The sequence below is a fragment of the Condylura cristata genome, unplaced genomic scaffold (assembly GCF_000260355.1).
Source record: "Condylura cristata isolate star-nosed mole 26May11 unplaced genomic scaffold, ConCri1.0 scaffold00015, whole genome shotgun sequence".
Taxonomy (NCBI): Eukaryota; Metazoa; Chordata; class Mammalia; order Eulipotyphla; family Talpidae; genus Condylura; species Condylura cristata.
Window position 1 is genome coordinate 48,405,172 of NW_004567116.1, and position 22,356 is coordinate 48,427,527.

At 33.7% G+C, this 22,356-nt stretch overlaps 1 protein-coding gene across 12 annotated transcripts in view; it reads right to left on the reverse strand.

The window, feature by feature from the left end:
- Positions 1-1,663: 1,663 nt before the first annotated feature.
- Positions 1,664-22,356, reverse strand: part of PICALM (phosphatidylinositol binding clathrin assembly protein) — a 91,353-nt gene continuing 70,660 nt past the window's right edge. For 2 of the 12 annotated variants that reach the window (XM_012725543.1, XM_012725539.1), the window contains 9 exons: positions 21,366-21,473; positions 19,071-19,187; positions 18,946-18,976; positions 18,663-18,762; positions 15,685-15,708; positions 14,285-14,344; positions 12,802-12,906; positions 4,239-4,341; positions 2,385-3,037 (listed from right to left, as the gene is read on the reverse strand). In XM_012725543.1, the coding sequence (XP_012580997.1) occupies positions 4,249-4,341; positions 12,802-12,906; positions 14,285-14,344; positions 15,685-15,708; positions 18,663-18,762; positions 18,946-18,976; positions 19,071-19,187; positions 21,366-21,473 (638 nt within the window). In that variant the 3' untranslated portion in view covers positions 2,385-3,037; positions 4,239-4,248. Of the gene's footprint in view, positions 3,038-4,238; positions 4,342-12,801; positions 12,907-14,284; positions 14,345-15,684; positions 15,709-18,662; positions 18,763-18,945; positions 18,977-19,070; positions 19,203-21,365; positions 21,474-22,356 lie in introns of all 12 variants that reach the window. The other 10 variants (XM_012725542.1, XM_012725537.1, XM_012725544.1 and 7 more) reach the window with 7 other exon arrangements.

The following is a 22,356-nucleotide window of genomic DNA, read 5'->3' on the forward strand; positions in this document are numbered from 1 at the left end:
ATACAAACTTTTGCCAATGTGGGTAGTTTCACTAGGCAAAGAAAAAAAAAAAGTCATATTGCTTGTTAGTTAGGTCAGTAACATATGGGATATTCATTATGTACTTTCACCCAAATTAAACATGAAAACTCTTCCTAAATAGTGGATCTCAACATCACTGGTAAAGAAAAGGAGAGCTAAAAAAAAAAATGATGTTAAAAACAAAGATACAATATTTAAAAAATTTGTGACAGCTATGGTTACCCTCTGCTAGTAACCTTACCTATCTCAGTAGCCATTAGTCACTTGGGTAGTAAGATGGTGCTGGCAACACACAGGTTTACATAACCTGATGTAGTTACAAAGCAAAGTTGATTTACCTCACTTACTACATTTTGACTAAAGTTAATATTGTTATATGGTTTGCTTCACAAGAGAAGAACATCTGGGATAAAGAGTGGTCACCAGTCTAACCCACAGTGGCACACAACTTCTTTTTAGTTTGTATTTTCAATGACAGCAGCAGGTCATAGAGAGAACAATGGATTTTAAAACTAGAGCTGATCCCTCTACCAGTTAGCTTGTCAACCAAGGCAGATTTCTTTTCAAGGTTCTAATTCCAGTCTGTGAAAACACCTAAAATGTAGCTAGCAACTGTACCAGTCTAACCTTATTTTGAAAGTACGATGGACGTGTTTTATGAAGCACCTTCACATAAACACTAAGAAAAAAAGTAAGGGACAGAAAGAGATAAGCCATAGATTTCAAACATCATAAGAGACAAATCAAAATCTGTGGTAATGTTGATGAAGGTAGCTTACAAAAGTACAATTTCCCAGTGTATACGAAAATGGTTTAATAATGAAATGTAGAGACTGGTAAAAGTAACAATGTATACTGGCTAAAGATTGTTTTTTCCAACCATGGCAAATATGGCAAATATATGCAGACATTTTTCAATTCTTCATTTTGTGCATTTTTCCATCTCGGCTGTAATCCTCATGGGACTTCCCATCACCAAATCACCCGTGTGCCATCACCACAGTCCAGGGCACTCGTCCCAACCCAGTTTCGATCCCATTCCCCCTCCCACGGCCATAAAATGTCTCTGGTTTATAGTTGTTCATTGCTTTCATTTTCCCTCTATTACATTTGTTAGTCTCTCTCTCTCTTTTTTTCCTTCCCTGATCCCTTACGCTCCTGCTACGAATGAAACCATCTGGTATTTTTCTTTCTCTTTCTGGGTTATTTCACTAACCATGATCCCTTCCAGGTCCATTCATATTGCTGCAAAAAACAAACAAACAAAAGAAACTTTTAATCCCTCTACCATGTGCTTGTTCCTACTTGCTACTCAGTATCAAACATGATACAGCCAGATGTGTCTCTGGCAAACATAGTCACTATATCACTATGTCAAACTCAAAGCATTTTCTCCTTAAACTTACCTGACTGAAGGCATTTATCTGATCAAACAGACAAAATGAACAATTTAGCAAGTCTAGGAGGTAACAAAAAGTACAAACATAAAATTTTTTTGAAATTAAGTTAAAACAGAAATCTTATATTTTATTAAATCAACAAATATCACCTGAGTATGCTTTTATTAGCAAAAAATGATACTGACAAGGAAAAAAAAAAAAAAAAAGGAAATGCACTTCAGACCAGAATACCATAACAAAAGTTTTGTGGAAGCTGCATTTTATTTGAAAATCCACCCATTTTTGCTAACATACATTTTTAATATTGTAAACAAAAATAGAATCTGCAGAGACAATGCAACAAGTATGCTTAAACTCATGTATAGAATTGCTTTCCTACAATGAACTGTCCTTCTCAAGGCCCCTCTCAACCCAAAAATTTAAGATGTATTTACATAAAGCACCGATCAACAGTGCAGTTTAATTCTTCATTAACTAAACTCTTGGCTAGATATTAACTTTAAAGATACTATTTCCCCTTATTTAAAAGGTACATGATCATAACATGGCATGAGCCAAATAAAAGGTTCAAAGATTTTGTCCCTTTCCCTCCCCCCATAACACCGCCTAGAGTTTTACTGAAAAGAAGGAAAGTCTTGAAGTGAAAGCAATTCCTCACATTCATTTTGGAAAGGACCTAATGTCAAATGGAAAATAATGACATGCCAAGCACAAAGCAATAAAGTTCCTTCCCAATGCACTAATGCTGAATTTAAAAATGTAGTGCTTTTCCTAGTCAGTGAACTGTTCCCTTGCAAAATCCTAGGCACAGAATTGACTATAAGGATTAATGCATTTATAATGCTTTCCTAGTTCCCATAGAGACTGAGAATTCTTAAGCGATTCAGATCTACGGACTTGCCTTAAAATATTTAGTGCTCTGTATGTCAGCTGAAAAGCATTCTGAATCAGATTCATTCTTGTGGATAAAAAAAAAAAATCAAACATACAGTGTACATCCATACTCATTTTCATAAGGAGGTTTGATACAATATTAATGTTATGAAAAATGATAATTATAAATAAATACGAACACTTAAGGAATGTCTACTGCAAACTGAATATATAATTTTTTTAAAAAAGAAAAGTTAATTTTAGTTACTATTTCTGTATCTGTGAGGACTGGAGAAAGGAAAGATACCTTATAATTAAGAATTATGATTTTGATCCCCCCAAAAGAGTCCTGTTGCATTACAGTAAAGGACATAGTTCTTCTCTCCAGGCAGCTTTTCCAAATACAAATTTCACGCTTTCCAAATAAGGGCTTTTCTTGGTAGGTTACTGATTATGGGTATTAATAGGAGTTGAAAGAACTGAAGGGTTAGTCACCAAAAAAGACAGATCTTAGTCTCAAATCATGGCAATTCTTGGCTTTATAAATGGTATTGATACGTTCTCCTATAGACTAGTCCCAATTTCCTTCATGGGCCTTCACTGGGTTACTGTAGCATTCTAATGGAAGAAGAGAGTTTAAGAGACAGCAGTTTGGATTTTGCTGGAAGTAAGTACTTGCTGCTTGAGCACTTGTCTTTTTGGAATAATTCCTTTTCTCTTCCATCTAGTTACATAAACTGTATCTGAGGAGGGGGGAGGGAAACAAAAGCATAATTAATTCATTGCACTGAAGGGTCTCTTCTCACAAAAATGGCTGTGGCTTTGATTATTTAAATCACCCCAAATGTTCACAGCATATTTATCACAAACCATGACTTTAAAACAAAGTCAGTATTAACAACTTATCCTGTGCCCGAACTACCTGAAACATAATTATAGGGCTTTTCAAATATCTAATTACTGAAAATTAAAGGTTAAGAAAAGGAAGAATGAATAATTTTTATATGACAAATTCAGAAAATTTCTCCATAAACACAAATATTCCACATAAAAATCTCATTTAGCAAAGCAAAATTTGAAATATTATTTCCAAATGACATTGTAAAATTAGAGATAATTAAGGGAACAGTTATATACTTAAAAAATCACTCCTTACAAATCAAAATCTGAAAGATTGACAAAGGCACACTTTTCAATAGTATTTTACTATTCACTCAGTTTATTCATGCTATCCCTTGAAATGCTCAAAGACTACTGAAGTAGACGTGCTTTAAAAAACTACTGTCAAATCAGAACCATACAATCTCACAAGATCTAAAAGCTGTATCTCACTTGGAGTCAGCACACCAAGAAGACCAAATTACACTGTCATCCATCAAAAAGAGGCAGTGTGATCACATACAGAGAATACTTCATCAAAAAGGTTGTTAAGCACTCACTTACCCTTAGCTACCAAAAAAATATTTTTTTAATATTACTATTATTAATTGAAAAGGAATACATAATACAGTCCTTTAAAGAAATTGTTAAAATGAATTCTTCACAACTAACTCTAGTTCATTATGTTAAAACTAAAAATGGACCTAATTAAGCTCTAATACAACATGTACAATTGTGTTGTTCTCTATATAAATCTTTTAACTCTAAGTCTGTTAAGGGTGGTGGTTTGATCTCATCCATATGTTGGAACAATAGATACTTATATGTAAACATGAGAGATGGTCCTTTGATTTTACACCTTCTAAATTATGTTAAAAGATATTTTCCAAAGTTGTTTATCTTTATAGTCCATCCTGGTCTACTTTTATTCTTCATCTAAGAACAGATGAGGAGGAAGAGAAGGAGCCCAGTCCTTGACAGAAACTGAGAAGAATGAATTGTGCTTAATGTTTGGTAATATTTTAAAGTATTTAAGACCCCATCTCCCCCAACAAGCAGCAATACCTAAAGTGATTTATAAGAAATCCTCCAAAGATAGCTCTGCAAAAGGGTCCTTTCCTGAAGCTCTGTGAGGACTGTGACTGGAGGGGCTGGATGCTGCCGACAGCTGGGGGAAAGAAGACAGAGAGAGGGAAAGAAAAAAAGGTCTCAGAATGACAGAACATGAAAGCAGAAAATGTAATGAAAGAAGAAGTGGTTTTGTTTTGTCATCTTCCATAAATATAAAGGCAGCCTTTGAAGAAAATGGAAATATTAAATAGTTTCAGTCACGTGTCAAATAAAAGGGTATCCAGTGGCATGTGTATTTCTCAGAACACAAATTCTAATTTCTGAAATTCTAAAGGAATAAAGTTTTGCCCAAAAAGATCGAAAGAGGCTTACCCATGGTTAAGACTTATTATATGTGTATATGTGGGAAAGAATGGAATACATAATTATGTATTTTTTTACTTGAGAAAAGATGGCTTCTTGGGTCAAGCTATCTGTCAAAAGCTGTCCACTCTGACTTCAGTTCAGCCCCAACACATCTAGCTGTGATATTTTTTCCTTCCTCCTAATAGATGGAAAAATGCCATCCTTGTTCACACTTTATTCCTGCCTGGCTATCTGGACACTTGTAACTGATGTGCACAATCCGGGAGGTGAAGTGAGCTCAGAGGTTACCTAGTCCAACAGTCTACATGCTGTCTGACTATAGAGAATATGTAAGAGCACTGATAGATAATGTTTCCTGTTAGAATATATTTGCTCAATTTTGAAATTTATCCCTTTAAACTGCATATACAGCAAAGCAAGTAGACTACTGAACATAGTAATATTTTTATTCAAAGAAAGCTCCTGAAGAACGAAGGTGTGAGTTTTCATATATATAGCTTTGCCAAGCAACCTGTAAGAGTATGTCAACCAAACATGAGTCATCTTAGTTTAGAACAAATGTTTGATTTCCTCCTCTAGTCCCTGCATAAAACTGTAGAGGCACTCAAGTACAGGAATGTTATGAAACACAACTGTCCTTACAGGGCTCAACTGAATATAAAATCAAAGCTGACTAAGTGAAAATTGTTTCAATTTATACCTTCAACATTAAATCCTACAAAGGATTTTTGGGTTTTTAGAAATGTTTTCAAATCATACAAAGAATTTTTTGCCTTAAAATATGTCACTGCTGGTCAAAGTGATCTCATTTCTACCTATTAATCATTTTAGGCAAAAGCAATATAGCCAGTGAGCTTCAGTAATTATAGAAAAAGAATGTGCAATTTGCTGTTTTGATGTCAAGATCAATTTACAAGATTAGGAACCATCTTCAAATATATCAGTGGTTGAGTCATTTTCCTAATTCATACCTTAGTCTCAAATGTAAATGTACAATGAGAAGTATGGAATTACAAATACTGCTGCAAATGGGAGGATACTGTAAAAATCCATGCCAAGACAAATTATGGTGCCAAGACAAACTTAATTGGAAAGACATCTTTTCCCTTTCATTCCATGGATGACCATTTAGAAGCAGAATGACTTTAAGTGATCATTAATCACTGAGCTGAAGGGAACTTAATGTATCGCCAAGATTAAATGGGTTTTTCTCCAAAACAGATGATCTCTTTCATTGAAGTTAAAACAAAAAACAAAATCCTATTTATTACAGATAGATCGAATTAAAAATCACAAGTCTCTATGAGAGCACAAGTCTCCTATGAGAGCCCCAAATAAAAATATTGTCTTAAATCATGTTTCAAGAGGGCAGCATTCTGAGGACATGGCAGCCCCAGAGTAAAGACCCTATTAAGGTTATGGTGAATTCTCAGTAAGCAAGGATTTAAAAAAAAATAAGAGACATCCTGGAAATTACAGTAATGTTAAAGAGCAAGTGTTTGGTTTCTACATAATATTTCTACTATTCTTTCAAATCACCAGTAAAACACACTCATATGTGTCTTAGATCTGTATGTACGTAGCTAAACTAAATCATGAGAAAAAACGACAATACCCCTGCCATAATTTTCTTTATTACCAATACCCACCTTAAGTGGATGAAACTATGGCCCAAACTGGTTTGGCTAACTGTAGCAGCCCTTGACTGTCTGGTCCCACTGCTTCTGTGGGACCATGCACTGGTGAGAAAGTAGTCAGTTCAGAGAGTAAATAAGAAAAAAAGAGAAGAGACTATCTGCTGCAGTATTATATATGCTTAAAGAAAGCATGACAGACAAAAGAGCACAAAGTAGAAACAGACCATAGTAGGTAAAAAAAAGTAGCATGATTTAACCTCGGAAAGTGACCTGAAATGACAGGCACCTTTACTTATGATAATTTGGTCCACCTTTCCTTATGACAAAATTATAGAATGAATAGTGTTGCTAAGTACTAAACAATAAACAATTAAAACAGAACAAAACCCAACTATCGTCAACTATAAAACTACAAATTCTACAAGCCAGCAAAAGACAAATTATGAATGACTATTCCAGTTAAAATCTATTACAAATATGTCATCACAAAAAACAGTCAGCTTTGTACTACTTTATTTCAAATAATGTTCTGTATATGCAACCTAAAAAAATTAGTATAGTTATCATTTTTCTTTCCTAATTAAAATGACCTAAACCTCAACTGAATATGGCTTTTAAACAAAGTGAACATTCTTACTAGACTACTACAGACATGTTTAGTCTTCCTTTCTCATTTTGTAGGAAAATGAAATATTGAGAAGCAGTTAAGAGAGCAGCAGAATAGAAATAAAAGTACTAAATTTACAAATAATAATGGCAAACGTAATGACACTCCTCCATGCCCTCATTCTACTTAATCAACTTTTAAAAAAATTGGCGCAGTAAAAAAATTCTAAAATTCTAACATTACAAAATATCTTTTATTTTACACCTAAAGATTTCCTGGTTATAGAATATATTTAGTATAATAAGGACAGGGTACAAAAAATCTTTAATAAAAAGTAAGTATACGTAGAGTGAAGGAATTTTTTAGAAAGTATCCTGCTGATGCTAAAATTCATGAAGCAAATATTGTTACTCAGTCATTATCCTCCAACACCAAAGACAGAATAATCCAGGTAAGAACAAAAATAGCAGTCTCAAAAAGTGAGGCTAATACAAATGAAATACTATAGGAGAATAAAAGATTGGATATGTAAGGATAAACCTCTGAAGGATAAACCTCTGAAATATCATTAGCTGTGCTCAAAAATCTTACAGAAGAAGCAACTTTTTGTTTTTGTCTGCTTTACATTTGAACTTGCTCCCCTCAGCAGTATATTTCAGTAGATCTGCCTGTTCTGCTCCCCATTCTGTCACTAATGAGTCTACTCACCCCCTGCACCTCTGGCCTGTACCCAGGCTCTTGCATATATGCATGAATGAATGAATCGCTCTAGTTTATACAGCATGCCCTATAGTGCATTTGGGTTTGTGTTTAAAATAATGACATTCTGGGCTTCTGCGCATCAGTATTTATACCACTACTATTCCGTCACCCTTAAAGCACTACTCATTTTGTTATAGGGGCACGAGATAATGGTCCCTGAAGCATTCCCCTTTGAAGGTATACTGTATATATCTAATCCTATCTAAAATCAAAGACTTCTGTTAGATGGCAACAGACACACAATATGTTATTCTTAACTGGCATCTTAAATAACCTCAACAGAACTAAAAATAAGTTAAGGAAAACCACACTGGGAAGAGGGAACTAAATCACAAGTTTCTAAACTCATGGAAAGAAATATTAAGAACTGACTTACCTATGTTAAAAATAGCATCTTCTCATGCTTAGTGAAATAAGCCAGAAAGAAAAGGAAAAATACTGGATGATTTCACTCGCAGCAGGAGTATAATGGACCAGGTAAGAAAATAACAATAATGAAAAGCTATATACCAGAGATATTTTATGGGGGTAGTTTGGGGAATGGGATCAAAAACAACGGAGGGAGGAAAATGCACCAGACTATGGTGATGGCACAAGGGTGATTTGGTGATAGGAAACCCACGGGGATTACAACTGAGATGGAAAAAGGCACAAAATGGTGTAAAAATAAACTATTTTATTATTTTTTAAAAAAAGGCACAAAATGGTGTAAAAATAAACTATTTTATTATTTAAAAAAAAAGAAAGGCACCTTCATATATCAGAAGTGCTTCTAAGAAGCACTTCCAAGATAAGTCCTTTGAAAGTTCTACTTAAATGAAAATTATGAAACATATTGCAGCTGAATAGTGCTCACTGCTGATTCAAATTAGACTTCAATTTCTTACCTCTTGAAAATCAAAGAAATGAAAAGCAAAGATTTACATTAACTGGCACTATAACAAATTAATATAATAAATGTGTCCACAATGCATCATTTATTTGTCACTTATTAGAAACACCACTCTTTATTTTGAGAGAAAAAAAAAATCAAACTGTGTTCCATATATGAGCTTATGCTTATATATAATTGGCTTCCACTAAAAATGATTAAGGATTATGCTAAATGAAGTAATTCAGAGAACAAAAAGACAGCTATCTCACACTTTCATTTACCTGTGGAACATAAAACAAAAAAACCAAAAACATACACTGGCAAGGCACAACAAAAACAATCTATAGACCTAATGGGAAAAAAAAAAACAAAAACTGCTTACAGGAGGGAATGGGAGGTAGTGGGTGTGAACAAGAGATGGGGAAAGGGGCAGAGCATTGTCAGGGAGGTCTGATGAAGGGTGAATGAAGCATGTGTACATGTGGAATAAAATGTAACTCCAAAGTTACATAAACAACTGACAAATCTTAAAAAGAATCTAAGGAGCATTCCATCATTTTAAAGGATTTGAAAAGGTTGAGCATTCCATGATTTAATAGTGAGTCAAAATTAAGGTTTCAAAATAATGAAGTTATTTAAAATCAAGATAATTTATAACACATGTAAAAAATTATAAGAAATTAGAATTTGTGAATGGGGACATTTAGGGAATATGAACAATTTCTAAAAAGGACAACCTTGTACAATTTCCTTTTAAAACCAAACAAAAAGTTCCTTATAATTATTACTTTAAAAAACACAACAAATTTAATTCCTCAGTCAATTTTAAGCTTTTTCATTTAATGCTTACAATAAACCTAGGTAAAATCATTTCACAGAAGAAAAATGAGGCTTTTCAAGTTATACAGACAACTTTCCCCAAACACCTGCTTATTTGGAAATACAGTCTTTGCAGATGTAATCAAGTAGGAGAGTTCAATAGTAGGAATCCTACTCCAATAACTGCTGTATTTCTAAGAGGGAAATATTCTGTGATGACAGAGGCAGAATGCCCTCTGATGGAAGTAGAATACAAGGCCCTACACCTTAAACAAAAGGTATGACTGGGGCTACCACATAATGGAAGAGTCAAGGAAGTATCTTTCTCTAGAGGATTCAAGGAGCATGGCTCTGTCATGACACCTTGATTTCAGATTTCTGACTTCCAGAACTGTGAGAGAATAAATTTTTTGGTTTAAGGCATAAAATCTGTGGTACTTTGTTAAGACAGCTCTAGGACTCTTAATAATAGATTCTAACACAGATTATTTATGCCAAAGCTGGTGATGTTTCCCCTCTAAAATCTGCTATTCCAATTAATTTCAACTTAGCTAGAATTTATGGTTGTATTTAGCATACAGAAAAATGTCAGTGAGATGTAATTATTTAAAAGGGACTTTTTTAATGTTAGCTGATAAAGTTCTGGTACTTTATATATAGTCATGGTACTATATACATGGAAACTGATATTCATCATGATTTTGAGAACTTCATAATCACTCAAGCTTTACAAATGTTCTGGTCTTAAGACAAGAAATTAGATTTCCACATTTTTAGGAACCATGGCCCAGTAAAACGGTCTTACTGTACACATTATTTTATTAACAATAGTTATCAACAGTTGGGATGCTCAGAGTTCTGTGACTGATTCAAGCATGCTTTTCACCCATGGAATTCCAATTCCAAAAGCATGTTCTGTCCTGCAATCTTCTTGTAGGCAAGAATGAATGAGCATAATGACATGTGGGAAGGCAAAAGGCCTTCACAGCTATCCATCTGGGGAGATCAGCTGACAGAACTAAGCACTGCCAATACTCATATTAACATACCAAGAAAGTTAAAACACAAACTCTAAAAGCAAGAGGAGTTACTAGTTCTTCGACACAAGAAAGCCATTAAAAAGGGCATTTTTGGATGGTTTGAATTATTCCAATATATAAAGCCAACAGTACTCCCTTTCAGAAGGATAAGCACTCACACAAGCCATTATTTCCTTTCAGACATCAAGTGAGATGTCAGGCTTAATACTGGTCATCAGAAACAAAAACACAGCAGCCATTTTGTATGTCCATAAAGTAAGACCTCCATTAAAAAGCAAAACAAAACCCAGTATCAACAAAGCAACAACAAAAATTTTTTTTAAAGATGTATTTATTTATGCTTGCATGAACTGTGGTATAGGCCAAAGGTGTGGGAGGTGAGAGGATTCACCAAAAACAAGAGTGGGGAACAGAACAAGCAGATTGAAACACATTGCTAAGGGGAGCAGTGGGCAAGATAGCAGAGGTCTGCCAGTCATGTGGGTAACCTCCCCGACTGGGGACTGAACTCATGCTGCAGTGGCTGAGGACAGCTTCATAGTGCTGTGCCTTAACCCACTGCACCAGCAAGAAGGGACTGCAACAAAATTTTTAATATACTTATTTTCTCAAATGAAATGCCCCAAATTACAGTTCTGTTGTTTTCATATAGCTTTTGTGAAAATAAAACTGACATGGAATCAGTATGAGCTTCTCTTATAAGGGATAGTTAAGAACAAAATGAACATAACAATCCTTTTCACCGAAAATCTTCAATAGCTAACCTGCCTCTATAAAAAGTGTTACTGCCTACTACCTCACATTTCTTTCAAAAAGAAACTGAAACTGACTAGTGAAAAGCAGAATGGGTTTACAAACTACTGGTTGGCAGTGGGCATTTCAATTTATGTACCAATAGGATTTATATGAATAGTACTAAATGAACAAATAAGAATTCTAATTTCCCCAAGTTAGCAAACAGACAACAGTTTAACCTATAACAAGTAATCAAAGAGTGAGCCAAATGAAGACACACAGAAGAGAAAAATAAAACTACAGGGATCTAGTATTTTCCATTTAGTCACAACACCTAGGAAGATGCAATCAAGCAGAAGAGAAAAAAACAATACCCATATCTTTAAGCAATAATAGTCTCTTAAAAATACAAAACAACAAGCAAGTATAAAAAATAGAAAGAGAATAGGTAAGTGTATGAAGTGTATAAAAGGTGTAATTTTAATACTGCAGTCTATTAAAGCTATAATGAGGACAATTACCTAAAACCATAAGAAGGTCTGACCTAATACCACCTGGAAGATAACAGTACTTTCCCACTTTTCCCACCTTGATACAATATAGAACACACAATTGTTTGGAATACGTTATTAAATGGCAATAAGATCAATGTATCTGGAATGTATCTGAGGTACTCCCAAGATATTAAGCCAATTTAATATTCAGGTAAGAGACCAGAGCTTTTAAAGTATGCATACACTGATAAATGGCTCCCAAAAGAAACCCATTTCAAGGAACAGGGAAAAACTCTGGCAATAGTTATAGAACTGGTATTTGATCTCTATTTTAATGAAAATTTATTTTACAATTATCATTTGCAAGAAAAGTAAGGAAAGGCATGCTTTAATAACTGCATTTACTTATTAACTGCAACTGTTAAATGAATGGAGCAAACCCACAGACCTAGGATAAGCCATTCTATTACTTCACAAAATTCTCATTAATCTGTATGCCACCAGAGAATAAAAAAATTTTTTCTTTGCTTATCATAATAGAGAGAAGCTTAAAGAAAACAAAACTCAACATTCCTTTACTGCTAACAATATGAAAATAACAAACTGAATATTAGGATAAAATTTATTGACATTTTCCTCTGAACTGACAGAGGGAATCTTAGAGGAAAGTCCTTTAAAGAAATTGGGTTAGCCTGGCATTTCAAGGTTTTTTTTGACCCCTTTTGGGTTTGTTTTTTAAAAAAATCCTCAATGGCTGGAAAATCATCTAATGAAAAAATAACATTCATAGCTTTTTAAAGATGTCAACTTTATAAAGCTCTCAAGGGCAACCTCTTTCTTGTACTGTTTAATAAGTCATTTGACAAGGCAAGAGATCTGCGTTAAAGAGTTCTGAACTTCACAAAACAGAGCATGTCAAATTCATAAGCAGAAAGCAAGTAGGTTCCTTAATCCCAGAAAAACCATTCTCTGGATCCTCCAATTATAAATCAACAAGTTTCCCATCTTTAATTTAATTTGTAATCTGTTTGTCATTTCTTGCCAAACAATCAATACCCCTTCAAAACTCTTGGATGAGCAAAAATTGATACAAATAATTTCCACCACAAGGGAAAAAATGCTAATAATTTGACATTGCTTTTCAAATTATATGAAATAACTTTTAATACTATATTCCTTCCACATCAATAATATTAAAATAGCTCTATGTATCATGTTAATACCTGTGCTCCTGATACAGGACCAAAAGGGTTTGGTGGTCTCATGACAGGCTGGCTATATATTAATGTTGGTTGTGTCATTACAGGCACACTTCCCATTTGAGGAGGCTAAAAAACAAACAAAAAACCCCATTAAATTAAAGAATGCGGGCGCACATCTTCCTTATGATGAGTAATAAATAAGAATGACAGGGATAAAAATTTTACTTCTGTTTTGACTCTATAAGTGCAGGTAAGATCAACAGTTATAAAATGCTAAGCGTAATTTTTTGTGTGGAAAGTTTATAATGTACTTGTGTTTTAAAAGTTTCTTAAAATTTAAATATAATTACAATATAACATGCAAAATAATTTAGGCCACAAACCTTCCCAAAATTTCCTTATTTCCTAGCTTAATCCACACAGAAATTTAAGACTATAAAAAAGACATCCTTTGAAAAGGTTTATTCCATGGTTCCTTTATTGTATTTTAGATATTCTTTAGGGAGAACCAAAAAGAAAATTAAATTATACATAGTCAGTTTACTCTTGAGTAATTAAAATTATAATCTCAACCAACCATATTTTTCTTTAAAAATCACCACTCGAGGCAATAAAATGAACATTTACTATGTTACTTATTATAATACTTATTATTTAGTATAAAAGTAACAAAGTAGAGAATACACAGACCACTATATTATTTTGGTTAAAATCAGTACTCTTATCTTCCTACAATTTCTATTTATTTCAAGTAGCCTCCAACTTGTCACAAGAGCTTCATTTTAACCTTATGGCCTGAGTTTTTTATTTATACCCCTTTCTTTTGTAATGACCACCAATTTAAAAGCTGTGCAATGTCCTCATATGTAGGGGAAAGCTACATTCAGAAAATGTAAATAATGTAGCATCAAAGCACACACAGTGGTATCACCAAGAGATAAGTGCTGCTACCTTCTAGTAACAGCCATGTTGCTCAAACAAGTACAGTGGGTTGAAGCTATCACCTCCATTTCAAGTTGGGCAGCAGAAAAGGGCAGTAAGATCATATGTTAAATATTTTAAGATTAAAAGTCTCTCTTATGGGTAACAGTCACATGAAAATTTCTCTGGCCTTTACATGAATAACTTACCTATACAAATCAAATAATGTTAATTCCTCCCTTCCCCTACAGTATAAAATTAGAACACCTCATCAGTATTAATGTGAGGTCACAACACCACCACCTTGACATCAACTTTAATGTTTAAATGAGCTTTTAATGAAGTATAGGAAAGTCATAAGGAGAAAATAAACCAGATGATACTGTGGAAATAAATAAATGACAGCTGTAGTGTAATGACTATTCCAGAAATATTTATAAAACCGGTAACTATGGTTAAAGGTCCTGGTTAGGCCATAAGGGTATGTGTGGCACTAAGTTCTTTTCTCCAGTTAAGTTCATAAGAAAGGCATGTTACATGTGAATTAACTTCATTTTCAAAAAGTGTCCAGAAAAATACTTACAATTCCATATCCTATCATGCCTGTTGGTGTAGTTGCAGGATAGGCCATTACAGGGGGTGCCTGACATGGTGAGAGAAAAAACAAAGAAGGAAATATAACTTACATATGACAACTGAGTTTAAGGAGTTAATAGCTGCAGTTCCACTAAAAAGAATTGCTAAGACAGCTGTGATTAAATGTGATACTTCGGATTGTTAATAACTGTCAATTAGTGTTCAATGAAAAAAAGTATCTTGAAATAAGCAGAAAAGCAGAATCAGAAAAAAAGAGCATTTAAATTTAGATATAGCAATGACCTAAGATCTTTACGTGCATTTTACAGCTTGAAAAACCTCAAATTTTACAGTTTAAGTTTATTCTTATCATAAGAGTTGTTTACACAGAAAAAGTAGTTAATGTATGCCTACATGTTTTTTTTAGCAAAGAATAAAATTTAAAGTTTCCAAACAAATCATTAATCTGATGTTCTAAAAAATTAGCTTCTAAGAACCTCAATCACTCTGTTCAAAGAACCTCCACAAACTGCAAGCCACTATTGAGGATGTCTATTTTCATGAAGTAAAGTTTTTATATACATGTGTTAATATTCTTTCCTATTTATTCTATAATTTATTTAAACTAATTTCTGCAAGGTACCAATTTGAGAGGAGCAATAATTTTATATTTGTTTATGCTCTTGCACTTAAGAGTCACCTACGACTAAGATATCTAAGTTCCCCTCTTCCTTTAAACTCATGTTCTATAAATATATAACCTGAACACAGAATCATTTTAGATATATCTGCTGTCTTAACAACATTCTGTTATCTTAAAACAAACACTGAAACTGAATACAGGTGAAAGACCAATAACACTGTTTAAACAGACAAACGGAAAAACTGAAATTATATGGCAATTCCAACATATGCATGGAGAAGTTAAATGAAGCAAAACTAAAATAAAGTTAAAAATTTCACATTTGGGTGAGCATGTAGAACTTATTGGTCTCTCCCTAATTAAAAACCAAGAGCTGCAAGAGTAGTAGACAAACTGCCAAGTACAGCAGAAGCCTGTAAGATTTCATGCAATTGTTATTGTCAACATTGCCACAGTCAACATTTCCCTTCATTCAGAAGTCATCAAGTGCACAGTGGCAGCACATATACACACACAGACACCCAGCCATCTGGCAGCAATGGCAGAATATTAAGCAAGAAAAAAAAAATTTCTATTTTCCATGCTACCATTAGATTCAATTCTGCAACAAACCCATAAAATCAGTAGATGCTAGGGAGAATTTTCGGCACATTGAAAATCTGAATGTGAAAACAAGTAATAGCTGGAGAGTTATGAGATTCTGCTACAGCAGTGGTTAATAGCATGCCAATTTATTGCAAAAAGGCTAGTTTTGGGTCACTTACGTATTGTGGAAAATGCATGCCATTCTGTTTTTTCCAGGGAGAACAATTACATAATGCAATAACACTGGATTAGAACAAATACTTACACAACAGAATATACACAGAGAGCATTTTAGTCCACATGTACATTCACTAACTGCCTAAAATCCCTGTATTTCCAGTATCTAATGAAAGAACATCTATTCTAAAAACACTATCAAGGTTGACAAGGGAAATTTAGTCTTTAACATCATGCCCTTAAGGCAGTACTTTTGATTATGGTGCCATTAAACATAAATCTATCAGTACTATCAGCAATGCAAAGTTCAATGCATCCTATAAAAGAGAGTTGTGTCACAGGATGTGACACATCCTGTGATAGACATGGAGTAGTAATTAAAAGAATTTGTAGTATGTCATCATTAGATGTTGTAATAAAATACCAACGAACTTTTCTTAAATAAAAAAGTATTTAAAAACCTTGACAGTGCTTAAGGATTAATAAAAAGGTTAAACATGTAAACAAATGTCATGAGAAGTTTATCAAAGTAGTGAATTCTATCACCAGTTCTAAATATTGATTATTAAAAAGAACCTCTATAAAACATATATACAAAGATTTTCACAAAGATCTTCATGAGATGATACACATTACCATATATAAAAGATAGTATCATAAATGTTAGTATCTGACATACAAATTTCTAAGACTAGATTCTAGTATTCAATCTCACATGCTATGTACAAATGTGTATTTCCTAGACTATAATGACAATATAAAATAGATAGCTATCCATTATATTTTCATGTCAGCATTTGGATTTATAACATACTTCTTGTCTCATCAATTATAATTCATACCTGAAGCTATAAAAAACAATCCAGTAAACTAAATACTGCTGTATGCCAAGAGAGTGAGGTGTGTTACAATGGGTACAAAAATGTATCTGAATCATAAAGTATGGATTTCAATTTAAATATGGGTTCCATTTGTTTTGCATTTTTAAATTATATAGCTTTACCTTACAATGGAAAGACATGCGCTCCAACATACTGGTTAAACAGATTCTAGAATGTGTGTGTAAACAATGGTAGTAACCATCATCATTGAAAACTACTGCCTTAAATTTAACAAAAGTAAATTTCTATATTATTTTCCACTTATGAAAATTAAAATTAACAAAACTCTTCAGAGAATATAACACAAATATTATCAATCTGGTATTTTTTAGTTCAGCCCTAACAATTTTAATGTATAACTCATCCAAGGAAAATAGTAATACTATGGAAGGGATTTAATAACTAAAAAGTACCCAGAACAAAAATGGGGCATGTTTTATAATCAGAAAGCTACAATGTGTAGCATGTGTAATTAAAATGCTACTATTAGTAATGGTTACATGAAAGCATGTCTCAAATTATTCTACAAGAGGAACTGGTTTTCTCTGACCTGGGGAGACTTACTGAACAGGTAAAAGTGCAGTTGACCAAGGCCAGGGACACAGTCACTAAGCTACAAATGTAAATAATTAAAAACAATAGTAGAACGTGTCCAGTGTGAAATACTAATTAATTAACAAATATAATTAATCCTCATCATTCCTGACCTGTTATTTGCAAATTCACCTACTCACAAAAACTAACTTGTGATACCCAAATCAATATTGTGGCACTTTCAAGGTCATTCACAGAGGTGCACGAGTAGCAACATTTGTGGACAATATACTCATTCCCAATTGAAGAAAAACAAGGCAAGGCTCTGCCTTGGTTTAGTGCTGATAGGAAACTGCAGTCCACTATAAGAAGCTCTGATTCTGAGGACAGGTAGACAAGGGCAGGAATCCAATTTCAGTATGTTAGTAGGCCTCAGCAAGTTACTGAACAGTTTGAACCTCATTTTCTCTTTTGTAAAATAAAAAAACTGCTGAAATGAGTTTCTTTAGAATTTTAGAAGAATTCAAGATCATAATCTATGTGAAATTCTATGTGTATACCTGTGGACACACACGTGCGCATATACACACTCACAGATTCTTCTTTACTATATGCATGTTCTTAAATTCACCCAAACACTTAAGTGGTGAATAATGAACCTCTGCTAGAGGAATATGTATGTATTAAGCTAGCAACAGTTCAATTTTTTTTTTTAAAGATTTATTTATTCATACAAAACTGGGGTACAGGCCAGAGGTGCAGGGGCGGTGAGAGGATTCATCAGAGATAGAGCAGGGAGAAGAACAGGCAGATCGACGAAGTACACTGCTGAGGGGAGCAGCGGGCGGGTCAGGAGAGGTCTGCCACGCCATGTGGTCACCTCTGGGGCAGGCAGGGATCGAACTCATGCGGAAGTGGCTTAGCTTCTTAATGCTGTGCTTTAACCCGCTGCGCTACCAGGGAGGGCCACAACAGTTCAATTTTAAGGTGATTTTAAGAACATAGTTACAGTAAAGGAGGAGAATCATCTGTATGATTTATTTGAAAATATTAACAAGAAACCCAGTTAGTAGTTCACCAGTGATGAGAATATCAAATGAAAACTGATGATTTTATAGTCTAGATAAATAAATAATAAATGTAAGCTCAGTGGTACAGAGTAGTGACTGAGAGTACATGCTTTGTGGTTAGACTGTCTGGACTCTGAAGCCCACTAATCATTCAAGAATTCTGTGATCTTTTGCAACTTACTTAATAACTATCTCCATTTCCTCAGCTGTAATACAGGAACACTAATATGTATATCATATATAATTTATTTTGAGGTTTACATAAATAAAACCAGGTATCATTTATTAGATTATCCCTGGCACAAAGTAACCTTTACTTATATGTCTGCAACTAAAATGTTCTTGGCAAATAGTCAACCATTGTTCCCTTTGAAAGAAATACAAATTACATTTTAAAACTCTGTAAGAATCATTCCAGTTACATGTGATATAACAAACATTCCATGTTACATTTACCTAAACTGTGTTAGTATATCAAGAGCTTTTTCAACTCACCATTGTTGCAGCACTCCAAGCAGTCGTTGGTGCAACCTTTGGTTGCCAGTTAGATCCTCCAGTCAGTTTCTTTTCACCTGGTTGACTCCAATTTACATCACTTTAAATAAATATAAGTGAGCACATTAAAGTATGTAATTGTAACATTTTTTTTTTTACTATGTATTTTCATTGAAAAGAACAACTAAGGTGCAAATTTCACATCTCTGCACCTATTTTCAAAATGAAGCCAAGTCAATATCTGAATGCTACCTTAGGAAAGAACACAAATTAAAACACTTACTTCTTAGTGGTTCCATTTCCAATGCCAAGATCTAGGACATAGAGAAAAAGAAAGCACTTGAAAATGAGACTCATTTTTATAAAACAACTTGTTTCAAAGAAGATTAAATTCAAAGACATACTTACTGCCCACAAGGTTGGCTAAAGATGAATCCAAGTCATCAGATACTAACTTGTTAGGCGGGAGTTTGGCAACAGGAAGACTCTGGTTCTGAGAGGCCACTGTTGGTTTGAGAAGTCCACCTAGTTCATCAAAGCCTTAAAGTTACAAACAGATGAAATAGGATTTGTAAGGAAATTTTATAGAGCTATAGCTTCCTAAAAAGGTCTCTGCTCCTTCTGTTTTTGTTCATTAGCAAAGTACTCCCTACAGAATGGGCACTAAAATATACTCTTCAGTGGAAGAAGGAGAAAGTCACCTTTTCAAAGTGACTGAAAGGGCTGTACATTTCCTTTCAGAGGAACCATCTATCTTATTTCAAGACAAAACTACATTAAGGTTAAAGGGAATGAAAAGAGAAGCATTCAAGGAAACTATCCTAATTCCAAAATTGTTAAATAGGGAATAAATCTAATTCTCCCCTGCATCAAACAAAATTTTCTGGAGACTCAGACTTGAAGCAACACAACTAAAAAATATAACTCTGTAACTTTAAAAAAATAATTCCTATTAAGAAATAATTTTTATACTACAAAGTTAAATATTTTAAATTCTTCAAAGAATGAAAGATATGTAAACAGTTTATTAGCATTAAGTGAAAAAGAACAATTAGATTATCTCTTCAGTCTAAACAGAGCTAACCTAAATTATACCTATGAAGTTGATAAACTACACTTCAATGAAGCCATTAAGTAACTTAGACTAGTGTGGGAAATGAAAATAAAATTCCCTAAGGTTCTCTACCAAAGGGTAGAAAATAAGATAAACTGAATCAATCCAACTCCCTGAAGGATTCAACAGCATGAGCTAAGTATGCTAGATATTATTTGAAAAAGGATGATACTAAAAAGACTGGCTAATAAAAATATGAAAAATTGGTCTCTACTTTTTTTAAGCAAGACAAACTCAAATGAAAGAATAAAATGCATCAGTTATAAATTACAAATTATCCAAAACACAGGCATCAGAGATGTCTCTGTGGATGCATCTTGAACAGCAAGGAAAACAAAGCAGATTCTCAACAACTGGAACTACATCAAACTGAAAAGTTCTGCACAGTTCAAGAAACTGTTAAGAAAAACTAAGTGCTGGTGAGAATGTGGTAAAAAAGGAACCCTCTTACATTGCTGGAGGTAATGTAGACTGGGTTGAGTTCAGTAACTATGGAAAACAGTGTGGAGGTTTTACAATAGATTAAAATTTTAATGTACTGCAGGGACCCAGCAATTCTACCTAACAATACAGAAACAGGAATTCAAAAGGAATTACAGCACTCTTTACAGTAGCCAATCTATGGAAACAACCTAAGTACACAAAATCAGTAAGATGTGGTAAAATACACAAGGGGAATACTATTCAATTCTCAAAAGCCATCAAACTCTTGCATTTGCAACAACATGAATCTAACTAGAGGAGATTGTTCTAAATGAAATAAGTCAGAAGAAATAAAAACAATACTGGATGGTATTATATATAGAATATAGAGAAACAAAACAAAGGGTTAGGTAAAATGAAATTAACTGTAAAACTTAGAAAGCTGACTATAGAACTGAGGCTACCAGAGAGAGTGAAAAGGGAAAGGGTGAGAAAAAAGGGGGGAAGAGCACAATGCATTATCTCGGTGGACTATGGGGGATGCCATGGTGGGTACAGTGTGTAACAGTACCTGAAAGAGGAATTCCTATACCTCCAAAATGCAAAAATATAAATCAAAATAACCTCAACTAAAATAAAAGTTCCTTGAAGACAAGTAGGTATACTGTAGCTTAAACACTGAGTATTTACCTTAAAATACGAAGAAACCCCTAAATACACACAGTTCTGACATTTAATAGCTATACATGAACTATCTCAATAAGTAAAGATACCGCAGCTTTTATTTCTTTAAATTTCAAAAGAGCAAATTTCATTTCAGTAAAGGTATAAATTTCAGGAGAAGTGAAAATTGTAATGTTTTAAAGGTATAATAACACTCTACATGCAATCACCAGCAATTTAGCAGTCTAATCAGCGCAAAATACTTTTGTATATATACTCTTATACACCACTGAGAAAAACAGCCATTCATTCTAAAGTAAAAACTACCACTAGGAAAGGGGTGATGGTCAAAAGTTCTTATCTAGTCAGTAAGGGAGGAGAACAATTTCCTTGGAAAAACCAAGTTAGTCTACCTACACATGTTAAAAAGAACATTATCTGTACTTACACAAAATCTAAATGAGAACATCACAATAATGTTAATGGAACATTTTTTTCCTTACCCCCAGATTCTACAATAACATTGGTAGATTTATTTCCAAACACAGATTCAAAGTCAACATTAAGGCCAGCTGACTGATGTGACTGTGCAACTGGAGAAGGAGTGAATCCTAAGAAAAAACAAAATGAAAAAACCCTTAATTCTTTAATAATTCTACATATATAGTTCTTCAACAATGAAGACAATAGAATGGAAAAAGCAATAAATACTGTAACAAAAACAAAGCCAACCCTTTAAGCAAAAAATTTTCTACACTACCACATCATTTTGTGGTAATTATTTTCCATAACAAAGTCACTCCACTGAAAGAGAAAATCAACTAAAGTCAAACTGCAGAAATAAAAACCTTGCTTTTTCTTAACCTTCATTTTTCACACTGGTGATCTTTAAAAAGCTAATAAACACATTTAAAATTATGGGTTCTGTATGAAATAATACATACATACATTGTGAATCCTCATTTGCGAATGAAAGAGACTAAAATAGTCTAAAATAAGAATCCACTCAGTAGACTCAGGAGTCTTTACCTATGTACCAAATTTCTCATTCCTTCAATGGTTAGTACAAGTTACATGGCTTCAGTTCATTTTTATAGGATTCTGAAAATTAAAGCCCATGAATCTATATGCCCTCTCTCCCAGGTACTTTTACAGTTTTCAAAGAAGAAACAAACTATTTCCAACTCCCAATGGTCGTCTTCTATCTTCGACTTACTACTTCCAACAGTGGGAGTTGATAAGTATTTTATTTTATTTTTATAAGTTTATTTTTAAAACATTTTGTACATTTTTAAATTTATTTTTATTTTTTTAAAGATTTATTTATTTGTGCATACAGAACTGGGGTACAGACCAGAGGCTCAGGGGCGGTGAAGATTCATCAGAGACAGAATGGGGAGCAGAACAGGCAGATCTACAAAGTACACTGCTGAGAGGAGCAGCGGGCGGATCAGGAGAGGTCTGCCATGCCATGTGGACTCCTCCAGGGCAGGC